Below are 25,090 nucleotides of genomic sequence, written 5' to 3' on the forward strand. Positions count from 1 at the left end.
AACAGTTAAATCATGCTATAATGGTATGGTGGCTTTTGCTTTTGCAGTTATTTGGCTTATTTTTATTGTTCTATGTCCTCACTGAACGCCAGAAACTAATTATATCCCTGAGTAATTCTCCTAAGAGCACAGGTATAGTATTAAACTACACCATCGTGAATCCACCACAGCAAATTTGCTATGGATATCACAAGCATTCATTCAAGCATATTTCAGAAAATGAACTGAATAAGTGAAGTAGTTGCAATACAGAGACATCTGGGGTAAAATACTTTTACAATATAGCGAGCATGTCCTCCATTAGCAGAGCTCAGACAACCCAAAGTTCAAGCATGAAAGGAGTATGAAGTAAAACTACAACTACAATACTTACAACTGAATAGAAATATTACGAGATTAGATACATACAACAGCTGTAGTTTGCCGCTCCTCAAAGATGCTAAGCTCATATCATTCAATAGTCTGCCTTACTGGGCACAAGCTGATATGCTTTAGCCAATTTCCCTTCACCGGAGTCCATTGGTTTCCAAGACCAAGCTGTACCATTATTCCTCAGCTCGATCCTCAACCTCAGCACCAGCATGACCAAAGCCACAAACAACCCAGCAAAGATGAAACCACAAAGCAGGGAGCGGGCGACTTCCCCGATCCCCTTACTCACCCCATACTCCATGTCTAGCGCAATTGGGAAGTTTCCATCCATACCACCACTTGTCTTGTTCATCCTCATAATCTCCAGCGCATTAAGGATACCGCTTACTTCATCAGATCTGCTCTGCTTCAAGCCACCGATGGCCAATTTCAGCATCCCCTCATCCTCCACGTCAACAATAAAGTCGATGTAATAAGGATAGGCCAAGAATCCGGTGGTGCTAGAGAGATCGAAATCCTTGACTGCAAGATTGCCATTGACGTAGATATTGAAGTAGAGCTCATACAACGCCTTGCTAACAATGTCACAGAAGTGCATACGCACGAGGTACCGGCTGCTAGCGGGCACGGGGAAACCCCAAGTCACATTGGCCCCTGGCTTCACTGATCTCGCAGATCTGTAGACATTGTCAGGAGCCACCTCCCGGGTCATCTGCCTGCTACCCTTGGGATAAGCGATCCGGCCACTGAACGACCATACCTTGTAGTTGGTCGAGTCCGTGCCAACGAGGAAGTCCGCATCGTTAACCCATGTCCGCCACAGCGTGTCATTGAACGGCGTGACCTTACGACCGGCGACGGTGATCCTGTAGAGAGTCTCAAACACCTGAGACGAAAGCCCGTCGATCTGAGAGGCGCCGCCGGACGTGACGAGGGTGCCAATGTCGCCTACGAGCTCCTCGGGCGCAGAGACGAGCTCGATGGCGTTGATGAAGGCGGTCGAGCCGGAGTCAGGGACGAAGGTGAGGACGAGGACGTCCGAGTCCACGGGGAGGATGAACTCCTTGATGACGGGGGACGAGGCGTTGAAGTTGTGGAGGAGGAGCAAACCCCCGGCGCCCACGTGGAAGCGGGAGTCGGAGAGGGCGGGGCCGAAGGGGTAGAAATGGAGGCGGAGGATGTGGCGCCCGCGGCGGCGGACGGCGAGGTCGTAGGACGCGCGGCAGGAGAAGACCCGTGCCGAGGCGTGGAGCGGGGAAGGCGGCGGCGGGGAGCCGGGCGGCGCAGCGGATGAGAGGGTCGGGGCGGGGGAGCGGAGGCGGGTAGAGGCGCAGCCGGAGTCCGGGACGAAGCGGCGGCCGTCGGGGAGGACGGCTGCGGCCTCCGCGCCGCACGCGAGGAGGTGGTCGTCCGCCGGGGCGTACCGCGCGGCGGCGACGGCGGCGGCGGAGCAGAGGACGCCGAGGAGGAGGATGGCGAGGCGGCAAGGGGTTGGTGGGGAAGCCATGGCGGTGGGGACGGGGAGGTGGCGATTCGTTGAGTTGTGGGAGGGGAGAAATGGTGCTTGATTAATTGGAGGACAGCTGTGGGGATCGGCCGGCCGGACGGAGTGGAGGAATCAATTCAGCGCGTGCGCGTCGAGCTGGGAGAGACGACTCACTCTCGGGCGGCGTGGCCGTGCCGGTGGTTTTGGTCTGGTCTGGTCTTCAACGGCTCGACGCGTCGTCGGTCAGGCCGCCTTTTTTGTTGGGCCCTAAGAGTTTCTCATGGGCGTGCTGGGCCAGATGGGAAGTTCTATGTATGTACACACGGTCAGCCCAAACAGCTCATTTCCATCTTTATACTTGATCTTGCTTTTCCTTTTCTTTTTAGACGAAAACAGAGGGGCAAGCCTATATTTGCCAGCATTGCTTTTCGGTGTTGACTGTTTTTTTTTCCTCTGGAACGTGGTGCTGACCACTCTTGGTACTGGCATGTACGTACTAGATCGCGAGCTTAGGTTACTCGAGTTACTTCAGACATAATCTCGTACTCGTTCTGTTCTTAAATGTGTGTGTGTGTATTTAATAACGGAGTTAGTATCATCTGCTCTTGTACCTGCCCATGTCGTCGGATGTTAACCAAGAGCATAACGAGCCAAAGATTCTGAAGATAGTAGTGCTTTGATTAGCTGATCGTGCTTGTCATGATCACGCGAAGTTTCTTTTCTCCCAACCTGCCTGAACCGTGTGCCGATTTCCACCTCCTTTTCCCCGGTCTCCACGGCACCATTAATCCGCTCGAGAGATATCTATCTAAGTGGATGGGCCTGGGATAACACGGAACCGTCGGCGAACACTCGAATCCGGCGAGCATCAGGCTGACGTCGAACACACGTTGACAAGCACTGAACGACATGGCGCCACAGAGAATTCTTCAGGCCAAACTTCTTTGGCTCGTTGCTTTGCCCTACCATACTGTCTGGGCTGCGTGGTGTGAGTGTGACCACTTGAGAGCTGAGAAGAAGAAAATGGCCGCAAAGTTTTGTTCCCATGCGAACGGTCGTACAATCTTTATCTTTGTTATATATAAACAGCTCAATCAATCACCAGTCAATTTTGTTTTGGCCGCATGCATTACAGTTACAACGAGCATGGATTGCCCGTGATGCAGGCTGGCTGTACTACAGGAAAAGGTTATTGGTCCGCAAGATTTTGTCACAGATTGCACGACCGGCACAGTAGGCTCGTCAGTCATCATCGCCCCTCGCCGCTGCTCAGCTGGGAGAACACCTTGCTGTTGGCGGCGCCCACGTCGGTGACACTGACTGCCGTCTCGTCGGGGTCGCCGGTCGTCAGGAAGCTGCTGGTCGACGACGACGGCACCCACCGCGGCACCACGACGTCGTCGGGGAACTGCGCGCCGACGCCGGCGCTGTCCTCGAACGCGTCCCGCCGCACGTGTGTCTCCTGCAGCTGCAGGCAGTACTCGAGGTTCCAGAGCACGTCGCCCATGGACGGCCGCTCCTGCCCGTAGTCCGCCAGGCACCTCCCCGCCGTCTCCGCGAACTTGCGCAGCGAGTTGTCGTTCACCTGCCCGAGGATCCGCGGGTCGGCCACCTTGTCCAGCTGCCCCCGCCGCTGGCACGCCACGGCCCACTCCGCCAGGTTGATCTGGTCCCGCTCCAGCGCCTGGTCGATCACCGGCCGCGCGCACAGCACCTCGAACAGCACCACCCCGAAGGAGTAGACGTCGGAGCGGTCCGTCAGCTGCTGCGTCTTGAAGTACTCCGGGTCCAGGTACCCGAAGCTGCCCTTCACCGCCGTGCTCACGTGCGTCTCCCCGAACGAAGGCCCGATGCGGGACAGCCCGAAGTCGGCCACCTTGGCGATGAAACCGTCGCCGAGGAGGATGTTGGTGGACTTGACGTCGCGGTGGATGATGTTCTCGGAGTAGCCCGTGTGCAGGTAGTGCAGGCCCCTCGCCGCGCCGATGCAGATCTCCAGCCGCTGCTTCCACGACAGCGGCGCCGCCTCCTCGCCGGAGTCGGAGTCGGACCCGTACAGCTGGCTCCGCAGCGTGCCCTTCTCCATGTACTCGTACACCAGGATCATCTCCGCCTGCTCGTTGCAGTAGCCGATCAGGGACACCAGGTGGCGGTGCCGGATGCGGGACAGCACCACGATCTCCGTCTGGAACTCGGGGAGCCCCTGCTTGGACGCGCGCGTCGCGCGCTTCACCGCCACGCGGGTGCCGTCGCGGAGCGCGCCACGGTACACGTTGCCGAACCCGCCGACGCCGATCAGGTTGCGCTCGTGGAAGTTGTCCGTCGCCGCCTTTAGCTCCTCCAGCGGGATGTGGAGCTGCGTGCCCACCCTCTGCATCGCGCCGGTCGTACCCTCGCCGCCAGACCGGCTCGACGGTTCGACGGGCCACCCGGAGGAGCTGTCCTGTGTGTACGGCGACCAAGGCAGGGTGCTGGCCTCCTTCTCCACCTCCGGCGCCGGCCGCGGCGCATGGCGTCTCCTCCTCCGCAGCACGATCAAGCACAGTGCGGCGCACGCGAGGACAGAGGCGCCCAGCACGGCCAAGAGCGTGACGATCAAAACTGTCTTCTTCTTGCTGGCACGCGACCCCGTCTGCTTCAAGCTCGAATCCGAAGGTCGCAGCTGCATGATCTCCACCCCATTCAGAAAGCCACCTTCATCAGCGCTGCTCTTGACCGACTTGCCGATGCTGACGGTGAGGTTCCCGGTAATCGGCGCCGTGGCCGCGTAGTCTAAGTAGAAGGCCTGGTTGGCTTTCGTCGCAATTGTTTTCGTCGGCATCAGGTCTGGGGTACCAATGTCTGGCCCGATGAAGACGTTGAACATGATGCCGGCTCCGATGACGCTGCTCACCAGCTCGTAGTCGCAGAAGTGGAGACGGACGAGGTAGCTGGACCTCGGTTCCGCCAGGAAGGTCCACGTGACGTTGAAAAGCGGCGGCTGCAGCGATAACCTCCCCGCCGACGCATTCGGCGCGCGCTGCGTCTTGTAGATGATGTCCGGCGCCACCTCGCTGGTGTAAGCGGCGTACTCGATTTGGGTGCTCGTCGTGTTCACCATCGAGATCCCCGCGGGGCCGAAGAGGAAGGGGTCGTCGGGGAGCCACGTCCGCCAGAGCGTGTCGTTCTCCTTGGTCACCTTGGGGCCACCCACGTTGAGGCGGTACACCGTCTCCAGCGCCTCCTGCTGCCACTGGGTCATGTCGGTTTTCGCCGCGGCGCCCACCTGTGTCACCGAGCTGTTCCACAGCAGCTCCGACGGAGCCGGGAACAGCTCGACGGCGTTGACGAACGCAACCGAGCCGGTGTCCGGCGTGAACGTGACGCGGAAGTCGCCGGAGCCGCCTGCCGGGATGAAGAACTCCTTGACGACGCCGGCGCTCGGCGGCGAGAAGGAGGGCAGTACGGTGTACGCGTCCCGAACGGAGACCGCGAAGCTCGCGGACTCGATGCTCACGCCGGACTGCGAGGCGGCGAAAGGGAAGAAGTGGAGGCGGAGGACGAGGAACGCGGCCTGCCCGGCGGAGTCGGGGATAGGGAGCTTGTAGGAGAAGGCCGAGCTTGAGGCGCGCGCGGCGGCATAGAGCGGAGAGGCGGCGCTGTTGGAGTTGGCTTCCGTCAGCGCCTGGGCGCTCGAGGAGGCCTTTGTCAAGAACGGGTCGTCTTTGGTGAAGGTGCGGGCAGGGCTGTCCCGCGGGAAGGAGACGCTCGAGTCTGCGCCGCAGGCGAGGAAGAAGGTGAAGGCCGGGGAGAAGGCGGCGAGGGCGGTGTACGGGAGGAAGGTGGCGAGGAGGAGGATGACGAGGACAGCCATGGAGGTGGTGGTAGTGGAGGCGTGCCGGCTGCGGGGGTGGCGGGAGACGAAGGGGATAAGCAAGTGCGGCGAGGACGACCGAGTTGAGTGGTGTGTGGAGTCGGGCACGGGGAAGGTGGACTTGGGTGGTGGGAGGAGGACACGGTGATGGAAGACAGCGAGCGCGTGCTGGGCTGGGCTCGAGCGGAGTGGACGGACGGAGAGCTAGCCGGAGACTGACTGGTTGCGCGTTGGGGGTCACTCCAAATTCCTTTGTGCGTCCACTGGTCACCCATGTGTTCCATTCTCCTCAAAAGGCGGCTTATTGTAGAGTTTTGTTTTCTTCTTTGGAGAGAGAGAGAAGAGGATGGTCTTCATGATTGCTTATGTGACAAGGCATTTTTTAGAGCATCTGCTTAAAAAAAATCTGATAATCTCAGAGTGTAGGTCTTTTAATTGAGATTTGTACACACTAGCTGAGTGTAGCAAAGTGAACAGGAGCTTCACGCGCAAGATAACATCAAGCATCTCCATAGGTGTCGGTACACACGGACAGGAGTACCTCTTGCTAGGGTGTCCAGGCCCTAAGCGTCTTATCATCCGTAATCTCCCCCTCGTCTTCTGGGTGACGTGGCGTACGGCCCGGGTCTGACAGCTGGGACCATGGTCTCCGGACCTTCCCTGAGCTCTAAGAGGTCCGGTGCCTCCGCGTGGCCAAGAGGGCAGGAGAGCTCTCGGGTAGCCCCCGCGAACCCGGACTCCCCAGGGGGTCCGGGGCCGCCGCGTGTGATGGCCGGACCATCACGGGCCTGACCCCTCCAACCGGCCTCGGGGGTCTGGATCCCCCTTCCCTCGGGAAGGGGTCCGGAGCCACCACGTGCCGCCCCCCATGGTGGGAGCGGGCCTAGCCCTGCCACGTGCCTGTGGCAGGAGGCCCTTCGTGGGTCTCCAGCCCACCTACCAGCATTTAATGCGGTAGTTGGGCCGGGCGCGCCTAAGTCAAAAAGCACGGCCTGCCACTGACACACGGGCAGGTAGGCTGACACCACGGTAAGCCCGCCTGTTTTCAAAACGGCGCATCGTGTCACCGAATACTGTGCGCAGGCGGCGTACAGTCCCGTCACAGCGCCGCGCGCGGCGTAATGATGGCCTGTAACAGAAGGGCCGAGGCGTGCGCTGCTACAGTGCGCACGGAGGCAACGGCGCGGCGGGTCAGCACTGCTCCCTCGCCTGACAGAATCGCACCTAACAGTGGCAGCACAGCTCCACTGTTGGGTAACACTGACAGCAGTCACTGTGCCTGCAACGCAGCACACGGCCGTATCCAGGTTATGGATACACACATTATTTTCCCAACCGTGAAGGCTACAACGAGGAGCTGGAGATGGAGATCTCCATATCACATAGAGCAGGCTCCTGTTGGCCGGGCCCACTTGTCGAGGCCCCGCACAGTGTAAGCACTCCCCTTGGACTATAAAAGGGAGAGTGTACTCGTTAGAAGACAAGGTTCATACACACGAACACAAGTTCCAAACAGGCTCACGCTAGTTTCCACCCAGGCTTACACAATCAATACAACACCAAATTGGACGTAGGGTATTACGCTCCGGCGGCCCGAACCACTCTAAATCCCTGCGTCTTCCCTGCGTTTCCCGGTCCACCAATCTAGCGCTGCTAAGTCTCCTCCAAACCCATCCTTAACTAGAATTAGGCGGGTGCGTTCTACTACCCGGCTGGAGACGATAGATATTGTCGTGTACATCAGTATATTTAGTAGCGATTCTCTAGCAGAAACCCGGCCTGTTGCAGCTTCCAAACAATAGAATCGTACAGCAGCACCCTTGGTCATAGAAAACTTGGAATTTTCTGAATAATGACGACTCCATTTGGTTGGAGACTGTCCAAGCAAATCCTGGTTACATTCAGTGTAGCACTGGTTAGACTCCACATTTATGCGTGGTGGGTGTGCCAAGTTTTCAATCTTCGCCACTCTCCCACGCACCAGGCCACCAGGTAATGACAATAGACCCAGTCCAGTCCCGTACTAGTAGCCCTTAATGGGCCTAAATATGCAAGGGCCCAAATTAAATCTTGTTTTGTGACAAAAATGAACAAGCTTACCTACCGCACAGTCGGTCTCGGCCCGGTTGGCCCCACACACGATCTGCCGCGGAAATTTTAGCTGGAACGTTGAAACCAATATGGGCTAGACAGGCCCATAATTTCACATCGCCAAGTACTACTCTTCCTGTTTTGTGTTTTCACCTCTAAAGTACGTACACTTGATCATCAGTAAAAGTGACAGCCACGTTGCTGACCGAACCAACCGATCTACAAGACCCCACCGCAACGAGTCGCTGCTCCCTCCTGGTCTCCCCAAACGTTTCGGTTTCGCGCCATGATTCCTAGATCTCAAACCGGCCATTCCATCCTTGCGCCACTTGCTCTCGCCGTCCATTCTGGCTCCTACTTCCCCTGCGCAAACTGCGGACGCGGCGAATACGAGTCGTTCAACGCAGCAAGCACGTCTCTTTTTTGTAAAAAAAAAAGTTGATGAAAAAAGAAGAACAGACCTCGATCTGCCTGCCTCTAAACCCTGGCGAACTCGCCCTCTCTGCAGATACCGACGTCGATGGTCATCCTCCGGTCCTTCCCCTTGGTCGGCGACGACACTACCCTGCAGCAGTTCCTCCGCGGAGCCTGCACGCAACGCAAGCTCTTCGTTTATTCAGAATTAAGAGAAACGACATCAGCAGCAGGCAGGCCTCGAATAAATAACACAACTGCATACATACCCGTTTCCAGAGGCCCGGGTCGGGCTTCTTGAGCACGACGACGCGGTCCAGCAGCGCGGCGGGGTCCGGGATGCGCCACCGGCACGGCGTGGGTGGCACGCGGTGGCGCTCGTACTCGGTCACCGTGGTGTTGCGCCGCCGGTCCAGCCGCGACTGCCGCATGTAGTACACCTGCGGCCGCTGGCACGGCTGCCGAGCCACGGGCCGCGTGTTGAAGGCGTACGCCGTGTAGTCGGCGCGCCGGTACCAGTTGAGGAACGTCCGCATCGGCGTCTCCATCTCCCGCGGCGACAGCACCCCGCGCACCACCACCACCGCGAACCCCCACGACACCGACACCGTCCACTCCTTGCCGGCGTCGTAGCACACCACCTGCTGCGCCACGGCCGCCGGGTCCAGCGCCACGGGGCCCTCGAACAGCCGCCGCAGCGCTCGCGTCCGCGACTTCACCGTCGGGAACACTGGCTGCAGGAAGTCCAGGTGGTGCAGCGTCACCAGCGGGGTCACCGGGTGCGCGCCCAGGAGGCCCAGCACGTCGCCCCACAAGTCGCACTGGTGGAACCCGAGGTGCCGCGTCAGCGGCACCCCCAGCTCCGACATGCACGCGTGCACGCGGTCGTCGCTGCCGTACAGCGCGGGGTACCGCTGGATGCAGCCGTCCTGCATGCGCGCAAGCTGCTCCGCCGCCGCGCGGCTGATGGCGAACCCGCCGCCGCCGAACGCCATGCCGTACGAGAAGATGAGGTTCTGGATGTGGCTCTCCGACGGGTTCCCGACGTAGTACGGCTGCGTGTGGTCGTACCGCGACAGCACGTCCACCAGGTTGTCCGGGAAGAACACCGTGTCGTCGTCGCCCATCACGAACCACCGGGCCCCGGGGAGGCCCAGGCGGAAGCTCTCCGACACGATGCGCGTTATCCGCAGCGCCGACCGGCTGCCGGCGCCGTGCGTGTAGGGGAACCCGGACGTGTTGGCGCTGATCTTGATGCCGGGCAGCCCCGTGGAGGAGGCGTTCCGTACCTCCGGCACCGGCTTGTCCAGCCACACGAAGCCGCGCATCTCCCCCGGCCGCCACCACACCCTGATGTACTCCCGCCGGCTCGCCCACAGCGACGACGACGCGCCGATGCCGAACACAATGTGGCGCAGCCCGGTGGGCTCGGCGTCCGAGGCCTTGGGTGGCAACAGCGCGACCACCGATGCCGCAGACGGCGACGGCGACGACGACCTGCCATCATCATTCCTATTCGGCCTCGTGCCATCCGCAGCCGCGGCCGCGACACGAGCGACGGCTCTGTCGTCCGGCGGGCACGGGTGAGAGTAGAACGGGGAGACGGCGAGCGCGACCACGTAGAGCACCAGCACCGGCAGGAGAATGTAGAGGAGGAGGATGTAGAGGAAGAGGGAGGAGGCCTTGGGCTTGGGCGCCTGCTGCTTGCCGGCGGGCGGCTGCATATTGACAAGAGCGCCTCCTCCTTTCATGCCAGAGCAAGGGCGCCTGCGATGATGGGATCGAACTCAGGACGGAGTGGCAGCGATAGATCGCCAATCATGGCATGGCATGTACGGTTTAATATAGCGCAGGCAGTGTTGGCAGAACGAATTGAAGCAGGTCGGAGGACAGGTGTTGCGCGCGCGGCGACGGCAGCCGTAGATCCCAATTCGGGTCGTTACCATGCACAACTTACTTACCTGAATTTCTTCTACTATAAATAGCCTGCCTGGTCAATGGCCAAATCGCCTTTGTAGGAGGAAAAAGCTATCGATCGTTCCGTCACTCTCCATGTCCTGCTTTAGTTTATTCAGTCAACCTCGCTATATATCAGGTCAGGTTCCAGATGTATCTATCTATATATCGATCGTTGGATTTAGTACTAAACTTTGCTGAATCCTGATGGTCACCCTGTTGTTTATCACTACTGTAGACTGCAGCACTGCTGCTTCGAAGTAGTGATTTGCACTACAGGACGAATCTCTTGGATATGTAAAGCACGAGGCATGTTCCAAATGCATACACACATGTATTCATTTTTTTTCTTTTTACTAAGAGAAAACAAGGTAACCTCAAACTGAACTGAGAACTACTTCTATTAAGCTAACATGATCTCTAATGTAATTTAATTTATAACCCTTACATGCGGGGTATTATAGGTCTAGCGCCCGGATGCCGCCTACAAGAAGGCAGGACACATGTCAGGCCGCCGTCAAATCCCCGTCGTGGCCATGGATGGGTATAAGCGGGTGTCAGCCTTCGTCAATGTCTGACGTTTGCAGTCAAGTACCCCCCTTTGAAGGTTGGCGTAGACGCCACCGATCGATCCTTCTATGCAGAGAAAGAGGAGCAGCATGGCAAGGTATGACAACTGCTATACCTTGATTTTTTATCCACAACAGCCTAATACTCTTAATTCCTAAGCTATCCCTATTTATTTCTACTAAGTTGCTACTGTTGAAACGCATTGAGACTGATGATCATCGACTCCGCCATATCTCAATTTTTATCCGTCCTCCGCGCCGGCGACATGTACCGAGGATCTTGTGGACACTCGCTTAAATGTGAAATACTTCTCGTGGGCTACGGCATCACCGGTACTACTTTCGATAGAACAACAAATGGCCGGGGGGCTGCGAGCGCGCAGACACGGTTCCATTCACCACATGGTGGGGCCTACTTTTGCTTTCCCCCTCTGTCTTCCTTACTTCTCCCGTTCACCCCCAATTCTTGCATCCATTTTCCCCCCTCCCTTCCATGAGCTCTCGTTTCAAATCCATGACGGCTGAAGTGCTATGATGGCTAGCCGCGAGATGAGTGTTGATGAGGTCTCCTCCCTCTGATCCTCCTCTTTCTCCTCCCCTCTCTCTCCCTCCCCCTCCCTCCCTGGCTCCCTCCCCATCTCTCTCTCTCTCACTCTCTCTGATCGAGGCATAGTCGCAGCGTTAGGGGCCGCGGCGTGCGGCGCGGAGCCACGGCAGTGGCGGCATGCGGGTGGAACAACGACGGCGGGGTGCGGAGTCACGATGACTGCGGCACGTGAAGCCGTGGCAACGAAGGAGCGCGACCGCGCGGTGGTAGTTCATCATGTACATGGGCTCGATGCACTCTACGTCATCCGCCCCTTCCAGCAAGCCGGCCGCGCGCGTAGTCGAGGGGGAAGTCGACGAGCTGGACCGGCAGCCCGGACTGCTGGGGCGGACTCGACGGTCCGGCGCACCTTCAAGGTCGTCGATCAGGGGCCGACGATGGTGCAGAGCGCGCCGTGGGTGGCCAGCAGCAATGCGGTGTCGACGCCTGGGATCAGGTGGCCACGCTTGTTAAGCGGCGCGAACACGAAGTGTGCCGTGGCCTTCGTGCCGCCGGCGCCATCATCCGTGTCTCCCCGGCTGTGGATCATTGCTTCTTGTCCTCGGCTACTCATCTTGATGGCGTTGCCGATCCAGGCCAATCTGCTAGCTAAAGGGCAGGGAAGGGTGGTCGATTTTTTCTTGGCTTTTGCATGTTTTGGGCTTCCGGTTGTTGCGCAGAGCGGCGGTGGCTGCTTGCGGGCGGCAACGCGAGGGGCATGCCGCGGTGGCAGCGTGCGGGCGGCGGCACGAGGGTGTGCCGCTGCGGTGTGCAGGAGGACAGCGGTAGCGTTCTGAATTAGAGGTTTACACCTCGTCTATTGTATTGAGACGGAAATTAACAATATTTTGCTTTGTTTACAGTTGAACCTATGCATTTTTTAATTTTAGGCAACTTATGCTAAATCAGCTAGCATTTTGGTAAAATTCATAAGCATTTTAATTGGATTAGTTATGTCTTTTTTCAGTATCATATATGTATTTTAATAGGCATTTTAATTTTGGGTCTCAATAAAACTATTCTACAGAGGCAATAATATTGGTTCTCAGTGAGTAATAATATTGTTCTATTTAGATATAACAATACAATTCATTAAGCAATTTGTTGAGTATCTCACAATTTATTTTTTATTATTTATGTTGTTTTAAGCAGTTTCGGTGAATCAAGTACAAGGTGGCAGGACATTGCTTGTACATTTATTCTAAATTGCTTCGGAGTTTATTATGATATGCTTTCAACTTTCAACAAAAGTGCTTTTGGAACTATATGAGAAAATATCATCGAAACATATTGAAGTGAGATCTTGTTTTGATCTTTCTGTTGGGGGCAACGCAATGGTGCAATCAGATTTTAATTGGTTGTAAAATTATAGCTTTTTAAATCTGAGATTGATTTTGCATGCGCTGACATTTTTTTTTTGTCCTTGTTCTGTTCTGGTAATACATGTTCCTATATAAGTTGCGCTTTGCCAGAGAGAAAAGTGCGGCGGGTAGCAGCTTTTGCCAAAAAAGAAAAGAGCAGGTCACATTGTGTTTTACTTTCCCAAAATGGGTTGGCCGTAGTGGAAAGCTAAATTACGGGTAGCCAAATCCATATAAGAGCCCGTGGGTGCATATGCCCCCCTACATACAGGGTATCACAGGTCTATAGCGTCCGAAGCCGCCTACCATACAAGGGAAGGCAGGACACAAAACCGCCTACCTGTACAGGGGAAGGCATGACACATGCCAGGCCGCCACCGAATCTCCCGTCGTGGCCATGGACAGGTACGAGCTAGTGGGTGTCAGCCTTCGTCGACGTCCAACTGATGTTTGCAGTCAAGTACCAGCCTTTGGTGGTTGCCATAGACGCCACCGATCGATCCTTCTACAACTACACTGGCGACGTGTACCGAGGATTTTATGGACACTCACTTAACTATGAGATGCTTCTTATTGGCTACGGTATGAGAATCCTGGTAAGAGCCTGTGGGTGCCCCCCCCCCCAAAAAAAAAACAAGAATAAGACCCTCGGCCCAACAACCTATAGCCAGCAACCCAATTGAATAAGCACGTGAGGGAGGAAGGAAGGCCAACAAGCAGAAAATCAATCCCCACGACCTTATCGCGTGTCCCCATCACATCACGTTTGTCGACTAACCTAGGTTAGGGTGCGGACAACTTTAAACTGGGATAAGATTGAATCAAGAGAAAAGTCTTCAAAGATCCAGGATACTTGTTGGAGTTCCCATTACAAATTCTTTAAAAGTTTGGTCGATATGTTTCCTACTATAATCAAGGTGCTAGAAATTGTAGAAAATGATTAAAAGGATAAAAAAATTAGAGATCAAGCATCAAATCTTTTAAAGTACTTTCAATCTTTTGATTGTGTCTTCTATTTGCATCTCATGTTGACTATATTAGAAATCATAAACTTATCTTTAGCATTGCGATGGAAGCAACATGACATTGTAAAAGCTATTAAATGTGCGAAAGCAACTAGATGCCAGTTGGATGAGCTTAGAAGAAAAAAGTGAGAAAAAATATTAGATAATGTGCATGAGTTTTGTGACAAGAATGATATTTGCAAACTAGAAAAGGAAGATGAATATATTTGATTGGAGATGTAAATCTGGAATTACAAACAAGCATTACTATCAACAGTGGCGGACGACGCGACAAAATCAAGGTATTGCCGAGACAACGAGCTAAGAAAATGCATGCTGCAATTTAAATATTTTTCACAACAAGCAAATGTAAAATGAGACTAAAATGAGAGCGAAAAAAATACCTTATCAAGAGGTCATCGTGATGACGTGATCATGATAAATTAATAGCCAAATATCAATTACAATATAGCAATTGAAAATCTGCAAAAAAGATAAAAATGAGTTAATAATGATATATTTAAGTGAAGAATGTTTAAAAGAGGAATAAAGTATATCTCTAGTTGCGCCTAGGTCTAGGAGACCTAGGCAATTGCATTTGCCTATTTTTCTTATTTTGAAATGCCTTTTTTATTTGTTGAAGATCAAGTTTTTTGTATATTTCTCTTTCAATGTAGCACAACATCAAGTCATTTAGCCAACCATCGGTCATCTTATTGCGCAATTCTGTCTTAATAATCTTCATAGCCGAGAAGGCTCTTTCAACTGTTGCGGTCGCCTCTGGTAATAACAATGCCAACTCAATAAGCCGATACACCACTGGAAACACAATATGTCTCTCTAGATGAACCATTATCTTTGATAGGCTCGTAAGGTCATAACAAGCTTTGAACTCTTCAACTCTTCGCACATCAATAATGAAAGTTTTTAGTTGATCTTTTATAGTCTTACAGTTATAAAAAAAATCTTCATAATAGATATTCGCAATCCGAGCAAGTTTATCCACATCAAACTTAGAGAATGAATTTCTTGGGTCAAGATAAGAAAAACACACAAGCAACTCCAACGATAGCTAATTAAAGCGATGATCCAACTCAGTGGTAATAGAATCGATAGCAGCATAGAAGGTATCAACACGATAATAATACTCTTGAGTGATATTGTTTCTCCCACCTTTCCTTGACCGACCATATCATGGTAAAGCATCACTCATATTTGGTATTGAGATATCATTTGCAAGGCAAAATACTTTAGTTTCTTCAAACAATGGCTCCCAACCTTCACTTCTCAAATTAAGCAAACGTGTTCTCACATCAACAACCAAAGACATAGCTTGAACAATATTTTGATCCTTCCTTTGCAAGAGAAGAGAGAGCTCATTTGTGATGTGGAGAATTTGCATCATCATCTTCATGTTAAATACAAAGCTGAAATACTCTATTTTTTCCACCAAGCCTCCTGCACCCGATGGATTGCACTCATCCTGATGCACAATTTCTAAAACTTCAATTACTGAATCCCATATAGACTCAATATGAAGTAAAGTCCTGTAATGAGATCCCCATCTTGTATCTCCGTGTCTTGCCAATGATGTTTCTTGTTGTTTACCTCTTCCTGATGAAATTTCTCCGCTCTCCAACTTAGACAAGAGAGTTAAGCGATGCTTATGAAGCAGTAAATTCTTCCTTTTGCAAGAAGCACTAGTGCTACAATTAATGTCACGTAGTTGAAGAAATCCTCAAGAGATGAGCAACATTTTGAGACAGCAACAACTACCAATTGCAACTGATGAGCAAAGCAATGTATATAGAAAGTAAATGGGTTCTCATCACGAATCAATTTTTGAAGACCATTAAACTCTCCTCTCATATTAGAAGCACCATCATACCCCTGCCCTCGAAGCCTTGCAACAACTAATCCATGATCACTTAACATCTCAACCAATGCTTTCTTCAATGATTATGATGTTGAGTCCTTGACATGCTTGATACCCAAAAATCTTTCTATTACTTCTTCTTTTTTGTTGACAAATCTCACAACTATGGCCATTTGTTCCTTGACCGATATATCACGGGATTCATCACCAAGAACAGAGAATAGACAGTCCCCCATTTCTTCCTTTATTGCCTTTGTGACTGGTTCTGCACAACAGTTTGCAAGCTCTTTTTGAATTATTCCAGAAGTCATTTTGGCATTTTTCGGACACAACTCATCAAAAGCTCGTCTGACCTCCTCATTACTTTGTTTGTACCAATCAAGAAATTCTAAAAAATTTCCCTTATTCAAAGAAGTAGCAGACTCGTCATGTCCCCGAAATGGCTCACCTTGCAATGCTAGATAACTTACAATACTTAAGGAAGCTTCCAATCGAGTCTCATATTTAACCAATGCATCTCTACTAAATATGTCTTAGACTTGACCTTTGGTTATCAAAATCATGAAATGCTGTTGTTGCAACATTGTGTATGCTACTAGGCCCACCAACATGTTTGGAAAATGCCAAGGAAGCATTCCTCCACTGTGACAAGTCAAGTTTTGTGAATGCATCATAACAAAACTTATCATCCATTCGATCATGTTTAAAAAGGTAGCAATAGAAGCAATAAGCCTTATTCTTCTCCAAACTATATTCCAACCAACTATGTTGCCTAAACCAATGTTTTTGAAAGCTCCTTTTATCATTTGATTTGGGAAAATTATGACCAATTGGTTAAGTCGGACCTTTAACTATGAAAGCCCTCCTAACTTCATCTCTAATATTAGAAACAAAGCGATCAATTGGAATACGAAGACCCAAATCAGAAATAATGTGGTCCGGGTTGAACTCAGTTATACCTTCCACTTCTTGACCATTAACTTCTTCACTATTGTTTTCTTGAACATGTGCATTTTCTTCCTCAATATCCTCTTGAACATGTGCATCTTCTTCCGCTTCACCGTTGTCATCTTGAACATCCGGATGAGCAATGTTTTCTGCTTCCACTTCCACTTCAGGTTCATGATGAAGATGAACTCCACTAGCATGAGTGCTACTCTGTCCACAAGTAAAATATCTATAGATACCTGAAATTAAACATGGTCACTGGTCATCCGGATGTTCAAGACTTCAAGATATACCTATGAATTACTAGACATTGCTAGAGCCTAGACACCGGACAATGAGTAAAAATATACCGTTTTGGTTAATTTTTTTTCTTGCCCTTGCTATTTCCAACCATGGTCAGGGGCTCTGGGCGTCTCGGAAGAAGAAGAACGGAGGCAGGATGGCGGCGGGGCGCTGGCACTCGGCAAGACGGCAAGGACGGCGGCCGGGGCACCGGGATGCGGGCGGACGGCGGCTGGGGCACCGGGATGCGGCAGGAGGGCGGCTGGGCGTCGGGTCGGGATGGGGTAGGACGGCAGCTGGGCGTCGGGCTGGAGCCGCTGGAGGCGGGCTGGCGTGGGGATCCGGAGCGGCGCCGATGTGTGGAGGCGGGCTGGAGCTGAACTTGCAGGCGAAGGCGCGGACGCTCCTGGCCTTGGGCAGCGGCACGCGCAGCCGCCGGTCGTGCGAGAGCCCCACCTCGCTCGCCAGCTCCTCCAGCGACAGGTTCTGCCGGTGCGACAGCGGGCCCTCCGCCGCCGCAGTCCCGCAGACGAGGCCGCGTGGACCGGGGACCGCAGCTCCTGCTGCAGCCACCGCCACCTCTGCTTCGGGTCCTCGAGGTCCACGGGTGCAGGCGTGCCACTGGGCACCGGCGGTGTCGTAGGCCCGGCCTCCGCCGGCGGCGTTGCTCCGCGCCTCCGCCGGTCCTTGATCTGTCGCCTTGTAGACAGCGCCGGCGGCGGCGTGCGAGCCTGTGAGGTCAGGACTCGGGAGCACTGGAGCAGGGAGTCACGGTGGGGACTGGGGAGTTGGATAGGGTTAGTTTTTTTTAAGCTGGACTGGGCCGAGGTATTGCCCGAGCAATACCCAGCAATACCGGGCCCTCCGCCACTAACTATCAAGTAGATTGTTTTAGCGATGTTTTTGATTGGCTACTTCAAGAACTCAATAGTGGTTTCAATGGGACAAGCTCTGAACGGCTTCTTTGCTTGGCCACTTCCCAAGAGACTCATTTCATGATTTTAATATAAAAAAGTTGATGAGCTTAGCAAAATTTTATCCACATGATTTTGATTCTAGGGATTTGAGGGACCTTAGCCATGAGCTTGGCCTTTATATACTGATGTGAGAGATGATGATAGGTTCTCCAACCTACAAACTATTGATCTTTCTCAAAAAATGGTGGAGTCTAGAAAACATAATCGTTATCTAATCACTACAACACATGTGGTCTTTTGTAACGTTCCATTCATATCACTGAAAGTGGTATTTTGTTATGTTTCATAATCTATGACACTTGTGTGACGGAAATTCATTTGTCATATATCCCTTGTAATAAAAGATATTTTGTAATGAGGCTATATTTTTTTCGTCATAAATCTTAAGACGATTGTTCTATCATCACTAATATATAACACTTATAGAAAACGTCATAAACTTTTGCCCTATGTGATGTGGCAATAGCTAAGATATGCTGTGGTATGTCCATTGTGACGATTTGATCGTCATAAATATTCGGTGACCCAATAAAACACATGAAGTAAAAGAATCTATTATGGGCTAAAGCCGAATTTTATGCCTATTTTATTTTCAAATTCAGCCAATTTATTTTTATCCTATTATTTGATTTGGACCTAGGCCCAGTTCATTTGTCATCCAAAGCTTAATATTTTTTAAAGCTAACTTTTCATTTAGACCTTATTCATTACAGGCCATAACCGTCCGTCTGAAGTATTGCAGTCTACATACCCGTTTGTCATAATAGAAGCTACCAACCCAATGCAACTGACGGCTGCCGCCGATGACATGCACCACATCATTGGTGTGGCCACCGCCCCACCAAACTCCCTTTAACCCAAATGTCAGAGAGAACTTTGGAAACCCGAAACCTGACCACATCTCCTAATCACGTTGCCTCTTACTATGGACTGAAAAACTTCAAGATTTTAGTCTGAATTCTATTAGAAGGTAATTAACTTGTAGAACGAAAAAGTTATTGATTATATTTATTGATTGATTTTCGACTATGGACCTGATTGATTACGTATGGTATAATAAGATGGTCTAGCTACTTGACTGTAGGAATAACTAATTAACTGAAATACCCAAGAGAAACAAGTGCAAAAGTTAAACAAACGGCCAAACTAGTTGCTCGAGTTGGGCATATTATGGAGGCATTGACGAAGAAGAACCACTAGGGCCAAATAAACTTATTATATTGGTTCTTATTATTTTCGATATAGTGGTGACTTAATTCAAATTGTAGGACAAATTCAGTTCAAATTTCGAACTAAGTGGTGAAAATCCCTAGAGCTATCTTTTGGGTTCATCGTTTTTTTTCCCGCAAATTTATTACTAGTGCAGACTGCAGTACTGCTTCTTCGAAAAGGTGATTTGCACTACTTCCTGTACAAGGACGAATCTCGGATATGTAAAGCACCATGCTACTGACGAAGTGTTGTGAGATAACAGCATTCGTGATTGACAACTTTTGTTCTTCTCCCTGGTGTGACGACGCTCGCCATAAGTTTGCAGATTACGAAAGTGACATCCTACCTGACCAAATCTCCGGAGCTTTGCACAAATCCGTCATTGTGGTCTCAGCAAACATAATTTAAGTTTCTGCTTGATGAGTATGCCTAATGATTGCCGGTTGCAGTGTCGCGGCAAGCAAGCAACCCGAGATTAACTATTTGACATGTACGACGACTATTTATTTGACATGCATTTTCTTGATATTTATTTGACACTTGCAGATTTTCTAAAAAAACCTGTTGACATCTATTCACTCGTTCATTGCACAGATTTTGATTCTTCAAGCGGCTGCATGCATATACACATTTTTTTTGTTGTTACATACCGATCCTTTTCCGTGTGCGACAAGTACTAGCTAGCTAGTGTACATATATCATGAGCATGTTGTGAGTATAATCACTCATCTTGGTTCTATCCTGGCGCATATTATTGCATGTTCGTAAACTAAACTCCTGGGTGAAAGAGCCAACGGTAACCGTCTTCTGCAGTGCCAATGTACTAGCATGCATGAACTGATGTGACGGAGCAACACATCTATCGCCTGGCATAAATTGAGTTTTCTGAATCCCTTGCTTCACCAATTTGATCGACAAACAATTAAGCTAGCCGCATGCAGCATGCGTGTGTCGTCCACTAGCTATACCTATACAGCTCCGGCCCGGCCGGCTAGTGCGCCGCCTGCGCGCGTCCAAACTGCTCGATCCGGCGTACACGCTACATAATAACACAGCAGGCAGGCCAACTCGGCGCGCGGTGGCGATCGATGGAGACCTCACCTGCCACGCGCCGGCCGGCCAGCCGGGGGAGCCAAACAAATGCGGTAGCGCGCGCGCCACCGGACTGGACGCTAGACGCCGGTACGACATCCCCATCGGTCACAACTCATCCGCAGCGAGCTCGATCTAGCTATCACCCGGCCAGGTCACGCAGAAGGTGGAACCCGGCGCCCAGGCTCCGGTAGTGCTCCTGCGCCTCGCTGTCTATGCCGCCCGCCGCGCCGAATTGGGCGTGCGGCCCCGGGTGCACGCCGCTGTCCATCACCTGCTGCCCGCCCGCCGTCGCGAACAGATACCCCGCGGCGCCGCCGTGGTGGTGGTGGTGCGCGGGCGGCGGCGGCGCGCCGAACGCGATGTTCACGCCGCCGCCGTCGTGGGAGTCGTGCTGCTGCAGGCCCAGCGTCAGGGACACGCCGCCGAAGCCCCCAGCCTGCTGCTGGTCCCCGGCGCCGTACGAGTCGAAGTCCAGGTGGTCCATGATGCCCAAGTTCGAGACGCCGGCGCCCGCGCCCGCGCCTCCGATGTTCACGACCGAGGCGAGGGACCCCGCGTCGTGCATGAGCTGCGCCCGCGTCGGCTTCCGGTCGACACCTTTGTCCCCGCCATCAGCCGCCTCGCTGCTGATGCTAGGGTTAGGGTTTGTGCTGATCTGCTGCCCCGCGCTGGCACCGCCGCCGTCCTGCTGCTGGCCGTCCTTCATCTCCTCCACGTACATCTCCTCCACCATGGGCTTCCACAGCCTGACCCGCGCATTGATGAACCAGTTGGACACCTGCGGCACATGCATGTCATCGCGTCGTTGTAGTGCGTGAGAGGTACACGGATCATGGATGCTTGAAAGAAGGAATCTTTTTCTCGAAACGTTTGCAGGCACAAGAGGACATGGCACGACCATGACATGGCAACCAATCATGAATTGATGTGCCATCTACGCGACGCGGATCGATCGAATCAACACGCAATTGCATACGAATTTATATTAGCACACGTCGTCGTATTATTAATCCTCAAACGCCGCCCGGTCGATGCAAACAACACGTACGGCTAAGTTGAAAATTCAACAACCTTCCTTTCTATCTTTTGTAGGGATGCATGCATGCATGTGTGGATCTAAAATCTAATTATTAGTTGAGCTGATCGAGCTAGAGTTTATGTGCAAGTACGTACCTGGCTCCGCGAGAGGCCCGTCTGGCGAGCCAGAATGTGCTTATCCACGTCGCTTGGATACCTGATGGAGATGATTTGAACATCATGACAAATAGAAACCAAATGTTAAGTTAGTTTTTGGTTAATCGTCATATACATGCATCACATGCATGCATGCATGCACTGTTATGAAATGGTACCATTTTAGTTCATGCGAAAAGATCAGGTGTTCCTGACTTATTATTAGCTCAAAAGAAAAGAAAAGAAAACTACAAGCAGTAAATTAAGTAAACACATTTGATTCAATTGAATTCTCAGTAACAAAAAAAAACTTGGGAAAAAGAAGGATACAAATACGCGTGATATGTGCGCTAGCTAGGTATATATACATTTTGCAAATGGCCGTCTAGTCTGATCAAGCATTTGATGCGCAGTGCTGGCCAATGCAAGACAAAATGCTAGCTAGCTGTGGAATAAATTAATCGTACCAAGGAAATTAAGCGGATTATTAGCAGATACCATCGACCTCAGATCACCTAGTGGTCACGCGCTCACTTACGCTGGCTACTAGCACACCAGTGACGTGATCATTTAGTAGCTTGATTGCTATCTATATTAAGTACTAGCTAGTCCAGTTTAGCTAGCAGCTGGGTAGCACTAGCTATGCACTAGTTATGAGCTTTAAAACGATCAAACCTTGCATTCATATATAATTCAGAAAATAATGGAATCTGATCATCAGATGAATGTATGCTAGTAGATAGTATAAAAAATCTGAATAAATGGGCGTGTATGTAAACTAGCTAGCTTACGGGTGCAGGAAGTGTTCGAACAGCCAGGCCCGGAGGATGGTGACTGCGCGCTCGGGTAGGCCGCGCTGCGGTCGCCAGGGGTGGCTCTCCATCATGCCGGCCTGGCTGAGCGCCTTCTGCTGGCGGATGCACTGGTCGAGCACCCGCAGCCGGGGCGTGTCCCCGCGCGTCATCCCGGGCACGGACACGTCCTTCTCCCCGAGCGCCTTGCGCGCCGCCTGCAGCTGCGCCACGATCCCGTCCCGCAGGCTCCGGAAGTGCCGCGAGATGGTGCGCGACGCCAGCGCCGTGTACGCCGCCGCCGCGCGCTCCCCGGCCACCGCCTCGAACCCGCCCGCCAGCGACCGCATCTGCTCGCAGTACCTCCTGTATCTCCGGTCCACCTGCACGTACACGCATGCATATAAACTCGAGTGCGTAATTGACATTTTTACATGAGCTTTTACAGACAACGCAGCATACTTTTCGCCACTCCTACTGGTTAGCTAGCTGCTCCACTAACCACTACGTAGCAAGATTCGTACGCAAGTACAACTAGTGCAGATCGAGCACGGATACGTACGTAGGCGCAGTAACAAGTGATGGACAATAATGTAACAGTGAAACGGTAACAACTACTGCCAGTGCAGTAACTTGTATAGACTTGCAGTCGTCTCTGCCCCTGGCCACCCCTACAACTCTGCAAAGTCCAATTCACATGCACGAGCTGAAGAGTTGCCGCTGCAGCTCTGCCTGGTGCAACTTCTCAGCTGCAGCACTGCAGTAGTACCAGTAAAAAAAATTCTTGTGTGACTGACTGTGCAAGCCGAGCCGGGGCATTGAATGGCAAGGGATGGGCATGCAAAAGAGGCCGTGGAGCTGCTAGCAGCATGCAGAAGAGAGAAGGGCAGCCGCTAGCTCTTGCACTCGCAGAGTCATGGCGCTGTGCAGAGACTGTGTGTGAGAGTCCGCTGCAGGCAGGCTGCACCAGCACAGCCGCATGTATGACCGGCCGGCTAGGGAGGGGACCCGGCCGGCCGGCCGGCCCCCGTGCCCCCCAGTAGATAGACGATGGAAGATACCTAAGCGGCCGGGGCGAGGGAATAGAGGTTTCCAAAAGCGAAGGGTGAGGCCCCAGAATAGCGCCCCTTCCCTGCCCTAGTCGCAGGTGCACCCTTCCGGCAACCATAATTGAACTCCAAGTACTTTCCTGTTACCTTTTCCTCCCCCCTCAGATTCGTCGTCTTGGACCATCCAGAGCCCGGCCTAATCAGGATTAGCTACCGATATGATCGAGCTGCATGCCCTGCCTCTCATCGTCGGTCGATGATCGATCGCTCACCTCTTCCAGCATGATGTAGAGCTTGTCCTTGAGCCGCTGCAGCTCCAGCGCGTTCATGGCCTGGATCTGCGGCGACGGGGCCCAGGAGGCCGACGACGACGAACCCTCGCCGCCCCCGTCTTCTTGCTGCTGCTGCGACGACGGCTTTGCCGTTGATGCCTGCTTGGCGCGCTTGTTTTTGGCGGCGCTGTCGACGGGGAGGCTGCAGAACTCCTGCAGCAGCTGCTGCGCCGGGAGGAGGAACCTCGAGCTGCGCAGGTGCCACGCGGCCGCGTGCTGCGTCCCCTGCGTGGGCGCCGAGTAGTCGTGCTGCATCCACGAGGCGGGGGGCGGCTGCTGCTGGTGGTGCCGGGACGATCCGCCGAGGTGCTCGTGCAACGTCAGGCCCACGCCGCCACCACCATCGGGCCGGCACAGCGACAGCGACAGCGGCCCCTGCGCCTGGCTCGGTTGCTGCTGGTGATGGCCGCCGGCGCTCAGGAACTGCATGGTGCCCGCGTTCGTGGAGCCGCCCTCTGGCCCCGCGTCGTCGAGCACGGCCTTGCTGTGACCATGGCCGTGCGCCGCGGCTGGCATGGCGGGCAGGCCTCCTCGCATGGCGAGGAACTCCATGTCGGCGTGCAAGCCGTACAGCTCGGGCGCCCCCTCCTCCATCGCCGCGGCGTCCGCCGCCGCCGAGAAGTAGTCCGCGAAGCCCAGGCTGGGATCGTGCGCCATCTCCGTCAGGCTCGATCGGCGCGCGGCTGCCAGGCCACACCAAAAGTAAGGCTTCCTCCCTTAAAGCACACACAAACAAGGAGGCAATCAGCAAAGCACGGCTAGCTGGGAGGGCCGCGAAAGCTAGCACCACAGGAAAACAAAGAGTAGGAACAAGGAAAGGGAGAACTCACTTTTGTGGTGCAAAGTGGCTGGCGTCTCAGTCCTTCAGAGGGAGAGCCTGGCCGACCAAATCTTTCCTGACAGAACTAGAAGAGAGGAAGAAGAAGAGGAGGGAGGCAGTTACGTTAGTACTGAGCTGAAGTACCAGCAGAGAGCAGCAGTGATCCATGGCGCTACTAGCTGGTAATAGCACTCGCTCGCTCATCGTTCAGCGCCGATACGATGGATCGAGAGAGACAGACACAGAAAACATATGCAATGATCAAGTCAAAATTGCAAGTAGCATGCAATCCGGGCAAGAGGAGCGGCTAGGCAATAGTAGCAGCTAGCTATAGGCCCCTTTACCTGGCACAAGCAAGAATCTTGCTTTGTGTTGGGAGGGCAGGGAAAAGGAGGAAATTGGGATCAAAAGGCGGGGTGATTTGGACGCCGGGGTCTTAAAGAAACCAACCAAACCAAAGATCTCATCGCCGGCAGCAAAAAGCAAGCAGGAAACGGGAAAAAGGTGGGGGCGACGGCACCGGCAGGCAGGAAAAGCATACACATACATGGCGAGCGAGCTGCTCATCAGCTGATCGATGAGCTCTCCCTCCCTGATCGATTCCCTCTCTGGTCAGCTAGCTCGGCGGGGCGTGGTGGTGGTGGTTGCCGCGTCAAGCTCTCGCCACGCCCTGCCGCTGCCACTGCGTGCTCTACTTCCTCTACTTCTCTGCACTGCCGCCCGTGCCACTGCTAGCACTCGTCCGCTGCGAGCATCCCATCCAAATATCTTCTGGTCTCGATCGACTCACGAGTGGTAGCGCCAGTATTTGTATGTATCTGGAGAGGGTAATTGCGTCACCCC

At 52.9% G+C, this 25,090-nt stretch overlaps 4 protein-coding genes across 10 annotated transcripts; all 4 read right to left on the reverse strand.

Moving 5' to 3' along the window:
* Positions 1–210: 210 nt before the first annotated feature.
* LOC112875899 (probable receptor-like protein kinase At5g24010) lies at positions 211–2,019 on the reverse strand. Its single transcript, XM_025939903.1, has one exon. It carries the CDS (start codon positions 1,877–1,879, stop codon positions 455–457), a length of 1,425 nt encoding a protein of 474 aa, XP_025795688.1. The 5' UTR covers positions 1,880–2,019; the 3' UTR covers positions 211–454.
* Positions 2,020–2,898: 879 nt separating this feature from the next.
* LOC112875896 (probable receptor-like protein kinase At5g24010) lies at positions 2,899–6,053 on the reverse strand. The gene has a single exon (XM_025939899.1). It carries the CDS (start codon positions 5,709–5,711, stop codon positions 3,108–3,110), a length of 2,604 nt encoding a protein of 867 aa, XP_025795684.1. The 5' UTR covers positions 5,712–6,053; the 3' UTR covers positions 2,899–3,107.
* Positions 6,054–7,864: 1,811 nt separating this feature from the next.
* LOC112875897 lies at positions 7,865–17,015 on the reverse strand. Its single transcript, XM_025939901.1, has 6 exons — positions 16,867–17,015; positions 14,866–16,755; positions 14,097–14,175; positions 8,486–9,983; positions 8,264–8,390; positions 7,865–8,174 (listed from the first exon to the last, which is right to left on the reverse strand). The coding sequence occupies exons 4-5, from the start codon at positions 9,965–9,967 to the stop codon at positions 8,280–8,282; spliced, it is 1,593 nt and encodes a 530-aa protein (XP_025795686.1). The 5' UTR covers positions 9,968–9,983; positions 14,097–14,175; positions 14,866–16,755; positions 16,867–17,015; the 3' UTR covers positions 7,865–8,174; positions 8,264–8,279.
* A 2,758-nt stretch (positions 17,016–19,773) lies between these two features.
* On the reverse strand, positions 19,774–25,090 carry LOC112874518 (homeobox protein BEL1 homolog). 7 transcript variants are annotated; one of them, XM_025937883.1, is made up of 6 exons: positions 24,789–25,090; positions 24,258–24,332; positions 23,368–24,110; positions 22,047–22,429; positions 21,256–21,316; positions 19,774–20,860 (listed from the first exon to the last, which is right to left on the reverse strand). In XM_025937883.1, exons 3-6 carry the CDS (start codon positions 24,082–24,084, stop codon positions 20,222–20,224), a joined length of 1,800 nt encoding a protein of 599 aa, XP_025793668.1. In that variant the 5' UTR covers positions 24,085–24,110; positions 24,258–24,332; positions 24,789–25,090; the 3' UTR covers positions 19,774–20,221. The 7 variants fall into 7 exon arrangements, with proteins under 7 accessions (XP_025793668.1, XP_025793667.1, XP_025793662.1 ...); XM_025937882.1 differs by having other exon boundaries at positions 24,795–25,089; XM_025937877.1 differs by having other exon boundaries at positions 23,368–24,143; positions 24,795–25,087.

This window comes from Panicum hallii, chromosome 9 (assembly GCF_002211085.1).
Source record: "Panicum hallii strain FIL2 chromosome 9, PHallii_v3.1, whole genome shotgun sequence".
Lineage (NCBI taxonomy): Eukaryota > Viridiplantae > Streptophyta > Magnoliopsida > Poales > Poaceae > Panicum > Panicum hallii.

Excerpts from the sequence above, each read along its gene's own strand:
- LOC112875899 (XM_025939903.1), bottom strand. The coding sequence starts at position 1,879 with ATGGCTTCCCCACCAACCCCTTGCCGCCTCGCCATCCTCCTCCTCGGC.
- LOC112875896 (XM_025939899.1), bottom strand. The coding sequence starts at position 5,711 with ATGGCTGTCCTCGTCATCCTCCTCCTCGCCACCTTCCTCCCGTACACC.
- LOC112875897 (XM_025939901.1), bottom strand. The coding sequence starts at position 9,967 with ATGAAAGGAGGAGGCGCTCTTGTCAATATGCAGCCGCCCGCCGGCAAG. Across the intron at positions 8,391-8,485 it reads ACCCGGGCCTCTGGAAACGG|GCTCCGCGGAGGAACTGCTG; the intron begins GTATGTATGCAG and ends CGTTGCGTGCAG.
- LOC112874518 (XM_025937883.1), bottom strand. The coding sequence starts at position 24,084 with ATGGCGCACGATCCCAGCCTGGGCTTCGCGGACTACTTCTCGGCGGCG. Across the intron at positions 22,430-23,367 it reads TCTACATCATGCTGGAAGAG|GTGGACCGGAGATACAGGAG; the intron begins GTGAGCGATCGA and ends GTGTACGTGCAG. Across the intron at positions 20,861-21,255 it reads CGGGCCTCTCGCGGAGCCAG|GTGTCCAACTGGTTCATCAA; the intron begins GTACGTACTTGC and ends CATGTGCCGCAG.